Raw genomic sequence first — 9,637 nt, 5'->3', positions numbered from 1 at the left:
TGAGTTTGAGAGAGTGTGTTATATAGCATTATTGCAGATAAAGTGACTTAGCCACAGGTCTATAATTACAGTTATGTAATGCATGTCTAATTTGTTTAAATCTAGTGATCATTATGGTCTTTTTCCATAAACTGTTCCTCTTTTTATATTTCTTATCTTGGTTAAGTAATTTTGCATTATCACTGATGTGTTAAAATATCTTGGTGTGACATGAAAGACCTTTGCTAATATAACCCCAAATGATTTTTCTGGCTTTATATATCATAGTATTTCCACTGCTTCCTCACATATATAGACTATATGCCAGCCACACTGTGCTTCTTGCTTTGCTTTTCTCTCCATGTGCCAGTCATTTTAAAAAACAAAAATATTTATATCAGAATTTGAAAAGCAATTTGTCATTTTATTGTACAAAATATTTATTATTAATTTTAAAAAGTTGACATTTTCAATGTATCTCCAACGTAGTTTCTCTTCATTTACAGCGCTAGCTTACCACTCAATAGCATTTAGAATTCTAAAGGTCCTAAAGATCCTCTACTTAATGTTATTGTCAAACAGCACTAAGTTCTAGCACAAGACAAAGAAATTCATACTAGTTTGTCTCCTTATTCCCAAGAACCAGCACTGCTATATTATTTCCACTTAGCCAAACATAGTTTAATTGGTAATTTTCCCTCTTTCCAAGAGGATTTCAAATTCATCGGCATTTTCCAGTAACATCTTGACAAACACATTAAATTCTAGAAATGTGCCAAAAATTTCCTTGCCACTGATCAACAAAAAACAAATCCATGATTCTTATCCACAGATTCCAATGGCAGTAGTTACAATGTATTCGTGGTGGTTTAGGTGGCCATAGGTATCCCAGAAATAGCTTATGACAAATTCTACATACCTTCTGTGCCTTGGTGAAGTGTTGTTTACTTCCTTTACAACCTGGAATATTTTTACTTATTCTTCAAGATTGGCCCAAATGACTTTTCTTGTGACATCACTTCTGTTTTCCTGATAGAGTTAGCCCATCATTCTCCCTGTTTCTCACAGCACTATTGTAATATCTACCACATTATATAGATTTTATTTTTTGTTTTCACGTCTTTCTCCCAAGTAGCCCTTCATTACATAAGGACACTGATCTCAAGTCAATTATCTTTTACTTCCTAGCCCCTCGCACACTGACTGCTGGGACAAGGGTGCCCTTTGCAGCAGCCATGATGCTTCCCTCCCCCTCCACACACATGCAGCCGTCATTTCTGAGCTTTTCTCTCCTAATCCAGAGATTACATTGGCCTGGAGAAAAAAATATTCAATATACTGTTGCCATGGTGGCAAACCTCACCATCTGGCACGTCTGTTGCAGATTGCTACGTATGAAAACACTCTCCACCCAACGTACCTTGACTCCCAGAAAGGCAACGGAAGCAGAGATGTCACAAAAACGTTGCAGTATCCTGCAGAAGACCTCAACTCCAAATGGAAAAAGGAAATCCTGCAACCACCACAATCTGAAATGGAAGTCAACACATGGGAAATAAAGCCTCCCAATTTCAGTTATAAACTGTATACATCTTTGAGATTTCCAGAAAAGCCATCAAGGAGTATTAAGGAAGAACAAGGGAGTGGGGGAAAAAGGTAATTTTTGGGAAACAAGGCTTCACCTACCCAGCATAAGGAATCATCCCAAGAAGGCCAAATCCTCTGAGTTTATAACTACATTCCCACATCTGGAGTCACGTAAAGTGAAGTTAATGTTTGTGAAGAATCGAAAATATCCAAATGGTGTATACCGCAATCCCAAACCACATGACTTTTGACAGGTACAAAAGAGAGTTTGATTCAAAATCGTTTAAAACAGATAAGGAGAAATATATATTATTTTTTATTCATTTCTTAATTATGATTACTAATACATGAGCAAAAAAGGTATGTGCATATAATATGTATAAATCTGCGTCTTTATTTCCCATGGAACAATACAATTCAGAGTCAGCACTAAATGACAGAGGAGAGAGGTAAGACCTTGGTTAATGTTTTTGATGTGGTTTTATCTGCCAGGTGGAAAGACTGACTCTGGGATGAACTTTCTTAGTTTTTAGAACGGTTGGGACTTAGATACGATTGGCAAACAGACCTCAATTGCCAGTTTACAATCTAGAAAGTAATCAAATCAATACATGGAATGAATGGATGAATAAATACAAATTGACAAAGGGGGCATTATGTTACTTTAATGAGTTTTTCTAATGATTAATAATTTGAATAATACGTGAGCAAGAATTAGATTTATAATTTAAAATGGTGGTGGGGAATATATATTTAAAGAAATGCAAATGAGATCAAAATATAATTCCTCTAGAAAATAAACATATTCTCTACTTAGGTCTATAACACATAAATATGACTCTTGCTCAGTAACAAGAGAAGCAATAGCGTTAGTAACACACAAAAAAAATTAGCTACAAAAAAGAATAAATTTATTCTTGGAAAATATAAGAAAGCAGTGAGGAATGTGGTCTTTGAGATCAGATTATCTATGCTAGCCCTCTTATTGCTACTAATTTTGGACAAGTTTTTAAGCCTCTTACTTATTTATCACATGAAATAATACAACTTCATATTCGATATGGTTCTTCTAAGTAAAGCAAGAGATAATTATATACAAAATACTTACAACAGGGTCTGGAATAGCGAGGTATTCAAAGACTGTTAAGTCTTAGGAGGTCTTAAGATAAAAGTTGGAAAATTCAAGAAGACTTGATCCATAAACTTCTTTACTCATTTAGGGCATCTAAACCCTTCTATTTGCAGTCAATGAAGTATGACTTCGTTGAGGGGAAGTCAGTCAAATAGCAAATGTCATTGGTTTATTCAAATATTTCACTAGTTACAGTTACAATTACAAGACTTGAAGTAAGTAAAGTTCAAGGAATGGAGACATTTTAATTTTAGCTGAATTGATTTGTGGTTATGAAAAGGTCAGTTGGAGACTGTGTACTACATTGTGCAACCACCAGATGTCAGTATAATATTTTTAAACTAACAGGGCCTCACCTTTTATTTAATTAAATAGTGAAAAATTTTGTATTAGAGTTTCTTTTGGGACTTTTAATATTTTCCCATTTGCTTCAGTGGGATCTAGAATTACTCACAAAGAAGAGGACCCTGTCTGACTTCTGCCTGAGCTCACCCTTTTGTGCCCCATTGATTCGGCTTTCAAGCAGAGACATTGGTGATTTTTTTTTTTTTAATTAGTTTCTGGAAGTGTATAAATTCTATTTCAGTTCATATTAGTTCATTTAAACCATCTTAAAAAAACTACTTTGTGGTATAGTTTACTGAAAACAGTCAATAATTACTCTATGCCAGTCTCAGTAAATTATTTTAGCTTTGTTAAATATTTTTATACCCCTGAAATAAACCCAGCTCCAGAAATATAACGTGTAACCCTATTTGCATTCGAAAATAAATGCAAATTTTGAATGGATTCCTTTAATTTCATGCTGTTAAAAATATTTCTGACTTAGTCACACTAGGATATTTGAAGTACTCTGTTCCAGTATAAAATGAATTGGTTATACAGTATCTTGAAATAGATTTTTCTTTCAAATTTTCATATGTAAGTTTTAAATGCTATAACAAAATCATCAAAATTGCATTTTGCCAGTGAAATAATTAATACTTGTAAAAATCACATTGCAAATACAATGTCAGTAATAAACAATATTTATTAGTAATAGCACAATCTTCTCCTTACCTATCTACTACCAATATAATTTACCAAACTTTGTGACAACTTGTGAAAGGGACCTTTTTGGATTAGAATTTAAGTCCAGACACTTAACTACAGGTAAGTCACTATCGTAATGTTATGAATATAGCAAAAAATAAACTTTTTGCGTTATCTTAATAGTAATACTTGGGGGCACCTGGGTGGCTCAGTTGGTTGGGCCTCGGACTCTTGATTTCAGCTCAGGTCATGATCTCTGGATTGTGGGATCGAGCCATGCACTGGGCTCCTGACTCAGCACAGAGTCTGCTTGAGATTCTCTCTCTCACTCCCCCTCCCTCAGCCCTCCTCCCCACCCCCGCTAGTGCTCTAAATAAATAAATAAAAATAAAATCTTTAAAAAAATAGTAATACTTGTTAAAACATACAACTAAAATGATGTTTTTTACTTACCACCTTTAATAATATGGTAAATTTTTTTAAATGCCCACTTAATTAACGGAAACAATCCACTTACTTCATCATCTACAACTTCTAATATATTACTGAAGGCTGAGTTTTTAACTCAAAGGGTTCTGTATAGAAAACCAATAGAGCAAGTGCTTAAGAGAACAGACCAGGGAGCAAGCTGCCCCAAGTCACCTAAACTGTCTATCTATTGGTCTACCTATACTATAAATGGGAATGATAATAATTGAATCTATATCATAGAATTGTGAGCATTAAATCTGTTATACATACATAAATCACTTAGTAATATATATATATACAGCACATGTTATCTGGTACATGGACACACACACACAGTTGTTATTATTGTGTTGCCATTTGAATAGTGCTTGTCCAGAGTTAACTTTGTATTACCCAGCATTCCTTATTTGGACAAGGATGATAATACATACATTCTATATTTACATGTTATAATTATAAATCAATTATAAACAAAACAATACAATGTTAATAGTGGTTGTCACTGGGTAGTAGGGTAATTGTTGAATTTTATTTTCAACTCAGCCTTAGACTCTGATCTCAAGAATTGTGTAAGTAAAATTTAAGTAGAATGCAAAATTTGCCATTCAAGTCACAAAGCGCTACTGAGAAGGTTAAAGAGATTTCTGGGGAAATAAAAAGTGGGATGTGAATTGGAGTTTGAAAGATGACATTAATTCCAGTAAAAATGATGGGCAGGATAAGCAAAATTTTATTTGGATTTGCATTATAAATTGTCCATCAATTTCTCTCTCCTGGGCCCTGATCTCTAACTAAATTCTGAGAGATATGAACAAAGACCTGTGTGATTGCTAAGTTTCTCATTTGTCTCCATATCTATAGTACATGGGTGCCACTTGCTGAAAGATGATAAACAGAAGAACAGTATAGAAAGATTTATCACCTACAAGCCTCACGAATGCACCTGGGATTCAAAGCTAACTTTACTAAAAGCCCCGTGGCCCATTAAATCTGCTTCTTTCACAGTGAGCTTGACTCCTTCTCTACAGCTGTTGGGAGATGTCTCCAATACCATTATTTTTTTTTAAAGATTTTATTTATTTATTCGACAGAGACAGAGACAGCCAGCGAGAGAGGGAACACAAGCAGGGGGAGTGGGACAGGAAGAAGCAGGCTCATAGCGGAAGAGCCTGATGCGGGGCTCGATCCCACAACGCCGGGATCACACCCTGAGCCGAAGGCAGACGCCCAACCACTATGCCACCCAGGCACCCCCCAACACCATTATTAACGATTGCTTTAATGCAGGAGTTTTTAATTTGTTAGCGTATATAGGAAATGATAGTATCTTTAAAAGTAAAGCAGAAAGATCTCTGTTTTTTCTTAAAATGCAAACAGTAAATTATCTAGAATTTTGAATCTTCTTTTCTTATTACAAAGGCAGCTGGTATGGTGGATTGAGGCCTGAATATTGTAAGGAATTTTCCCCAAATTTACTCCCACCCCATTTGGAGCAGCCCATTGAGTGAATTGCACTCTGTAAGACCTGACAAGAAGACTTTGTCATCCATTCATAAAAAAGATGTTGAGAAAGCACACTTTTACCATTTGATGGCTCAAATTCTACCCTGGACAAGTAAACTGCTTCGTATCCTTTTACGTCTCAAGACAGCAAGATGTGCATTTGGCATATGGAGCATGTTTTTAAAGCAAAGATTATTAAATAGCAATTAAAAAAAATAAACCACAATTAAAGTCAGTACATGTTTGCTTTCACTGACATCCTTTGTGCCATCTCCCCCAAGAGACACAGAGGCGGCAAAATGAGTACAGTGGATTTAAGGATTGTGTAGAAGAAAAGTTTACCCAAACATGCAAGAACAGGTGGGCAAACACTTCAAGATTTGTTGTTGAACATTTACATTAACTTGTTAGAGTTGCTACTCAAATGATTTTTTCAATAATATGTACTTTATCCTATAGAAGCTGTATCATAAGAACTGTAAATGAAGTATTTGCACGATGCTTAAATCATTTTAAGTGGAGTCTGAGAGAACCCAGTCCCTTGATCAGATACATTATTATTTCTCCAGGTTCAGTGGAATTCTGGAAAACTGCCGGTGACTATGTCACAATTCCAAGTTTCGCCCATATCCTCTCAGACGTGATCATTCTAGAGCATTTCTGCCAAATGCCAAGAGCCAGCATCAGCATCACCTTGCCCAAGGCTCTCTGTGGCTGCTGGAGCTGCCCACAGCAACTTGGAAGTGCTGGGGGTTAATATCTCCCAGAAGCAGCCCTCAAGTGATAACAGAGGTGATTGTTCTACGGTGCTCCCCAGCATTCCCCCAGGGGGCTAAACTCCAGTTGTCCAGTAGCCTTGTGCACTTTGTTGGCTTCCTTCCTGTCTCACTTGCTCACATGCTTACCTTGCCACCATTTCACCTTCACTTGGGGACCACCTATGGTTTCACCAGAATCCTTGCTAAGCGCCTGCTTCTGGGGAAACCTTAATCATGACACCAAAAGGCAGTAGTATAATGATCTTAGAAGGCAGAAAGCCTGGCTTTGAATCCCAGCCTGGCCACGTGATCTTGGGCAGGTTACTCAACCACAGTCTCTCAGTTCTTCACCTGTAAAATGGGAGTAATATGTGCTGTCCTTAGATGCAGACAAGGAGGGGGTCTCTGAATCAACTTATAGCTTCTCTTCAATCTCTTTATGTACTTGTCAATGTCGTCTGTGGGAAGGGGTGGGAGGGCGGATTAATATAGTGAATAGAGTTTGAGTTTTGGATTTGGTCCAAATGGATTCAAATCCTAACCAAATCACCTCTAAATGTAATCTTGGATGGTTTGCTTACGTTTTCTCAATCTTTCTTAGGTTTTAGGAGAGCTAAGTGAAACCGTATATATAAACTGTTGGTAAAGTCCCTCATATCTTCATATCTTCTGGATTGACTTATTGATTATTATTGTTAATGATAATATAGAGATAGGGCTTTGCATAACCATAGAAAAGTTACTTGTCTATGGCTCAGTTTTCTCATCTGTAAAATGACAATAAAAATAGCACCCATTTCATAGAGTTGTTATGAAAAGTCAAAACTTTATAAAATATGTGGATCATAGCAATGACACTGATTACTATACAAGTATTTTATAAATAAAAATTTAAAAACTATACATCTTGCATGTATAAAACCAGTGTCTAGGGACTACTCAAGAGTTGACTGAAAGTAAAGAGAGGAAAAGGGGGTTGGGAATGGGAAGGGGAGAGGGAAAGAGAGAGAGAGAAAGAGAGAGAGAGAAAGAGAGAGAGAGACTCTTTAGTAAGATAAATTTATGGACTTATGTAAATGAGGGGAACCCAGAGAGTGAACAGTCAGCAGACAGCTATCTGTAAGAGGAACAGATTACAGATGAATATGTGAAGAGGAGATCAACGTCCAGAAAATTGTGTTCAAATGGACAAAAACTTATTTTATGTTTGCAAGTGGTAGGTATGAAGTCAACCTTCTATTGACATAGGTTGTAGACTTATTTTTTACAAAGTTTAGAGTGATTGTTTCAAATTGCAAAGATCCTGCTGTGCATAGAAGTGTCGATCACCATAGTGAAAGCAGGGGCTTCTCCTCTATAGATGATTTTGTACTTGAGCTTAGTAATTTAGGGACTCCATGCTCATTACTATCTTGTAGCCGAACACAGGCTCCAATCACAAAGAAAATGACAGGGCAGTCCATCACCAAGTTACTTCAATCAGTTACAGAAAATCATAGACTCCTGCTGGCTGCGGCATTAAGAATTAAGGGCCTCCAGTCTCCACCAGAACCTCGCCCTTCCTAGCTGCTTCCGCTGCAAAGCATCTTCACTTAATTTCAAGAGCAGATCTACCTCAATATTCCACAGGCTTCTTAAAGTAAAAATATTTTAATCCGAAGTCATAGTTTCCTCTTATTTTTTTCCTTTAAAAAATCTTTGATATAGTTAGCAAATTGAACCCTGTGATAGTTCAAGCAAAATGGCTTTATTTTTCTCAACCCCTTCCCCCCCGCTTTTTAATCACTTCATTTGTACCAGCCAACGTCATTTCTGTAACTTCAACTCACATTCAGCCATGAAAAAGCTCAGGCTAGGATTAAAAAGTATGTATGATTGCTACCTCATACCATCCGTAAAGAAATCGATTCATATGGATTATAGATTCAAATGTGAACAACAAAAGCCTGCCCTGGGGTCCGGGGTTTACAATGAGGAAGGGAACATCATCTCCTTTTTTTTTTTTTTTTTTCCCTTTTTTCTCTTTCTACATCTTCTCCCCATCACTCTGTTGCTTCTTGGTCTGCTTTTTATCTCCAAGGTGTTGGTGCCCAAAGGAGAAATGGGAGGGGCAAAAGGGAGGAACAGGGACAAAAGCGTAGGTAGAAGAGATTGCTGTAATCATTGACATCACCTCTGTGGCAGATGTCCGAACTGCGCGATGCTTGTGGAGCCCACGTTGTGCGTTCTTCTTTACCCTGTACGGGGAATCTCATTCTGCGCGGTCATTTGATGAGGACCCACGTCCAGTCTCCCGCCCTCAGCAGTCTATCCCGCTGCCTTGTCTCACCGGAGAACCCAAGTCCCGTGCGGGCAGCCATCTTGGTAGGAGTACCCACGGCGCGGCTGGAGCCTGGCTTCCTTATGAGTCCACTGTGTTCATGGAACATTCCATACAGCCCACCAAATGGTGAGTGTGTGGATGGCCCCATATTTCCTTTCTCCTTTCCTGACACTGTGAGCCATCATCTTTTAATCTCTAGACCCTTATTTATGATCAAATGCACACCCTCTGAAACTGCTGGGGATATAGATGAAACCACCCCTCCACCAGGAACTGCCATACAACGTTGTGCTGAGGGGCACCACAGTGGTCTCTGCATTTTCTACAGCTCAGCTGGAAGCCGTCCGTACCTGCCCATTTCTTCCTCTTGTAGGCAAACGCCATCTCTATTCTCTATAAATGATCATTCTGAGAATATCTGAATTGGCTTTGTGGGGATCACCATCTTTGCTTTCTCACAGGAACCAGAATGGGTACTCTACAATGCTTCCCCTCAAGGATAGTGATCCCTACTTAAAGAAAAAAAAAAAAAAAAGCCTTCAGAGTTTTAATAATTTACTTACTTAATTTGGATGGAATAGAGGATGAGAGTAGCAGGTCTGGCCCACCCACCTTTTAGAAAGCCCTGTGGGAATACATCTTCTAGCAGCTTCTCTCCTTGTGTTTTTGGCTTTGGGGATTTTTCCTTATTTCAAGACAACAGGAAAGATCCCACTTCTCCTTGCTGTTAACACTTGTATTCCTGGCTTCACCTAAGAGAGAAGCCTGGGGCGCACTCCTGTCAAACTCCTCACAGGTCTTTGGCCATTTCCTGAGAGTCTTTCTGCCAACATCTCTCCTAGGCCTTTCCAT

At 37.8% G+C, this 9,637-nt stretch overlaps 1 protein-coding gene across 1 annotated transcript; it reads left to right on the top strand.

The window, feature by feature from the left end:
• The first annotated feature begins 1,408 nt into the window (after positions 1-1,408).
• Positions 1,409-6,694, top strand: LOC121105905 (uncharacterized LOC102725191 homolog). The gene is given in 6 exon segments (XM_040644563.1): positions 1,409-1,627; positions 1,629-1,820; positions 3,766-3,850; positions 5,063-5,205; positions 5,988-6,064; positions 6,343-6,694. Coding segments are annotated over 6 exon segments (963 nt in total). The 5' UTR covers positions 1,409-1,513.
• Positions 6,695-9,637: the final 2,943 nt, after the last annotated feature.

Source organism: Ursus maritimus, unplaced genomic scaffold, assembly GCF_017311325.1.
Source record: "Ursus maritimus isolate PB19 unplaced genomic scaffold, ASM1731132v1 scaffold_3, whole genome shotgun sequence".
NCBI lineage: Eukaryota > Metazoa > Chordata > Mammalia > Carnivora > Ursidae > Ursus > Ursus maritimus.
Note: the sequence above shows the minus strand (reverse complement) of the source record. Positions and strands in the feature narration are given on the sequence as shown.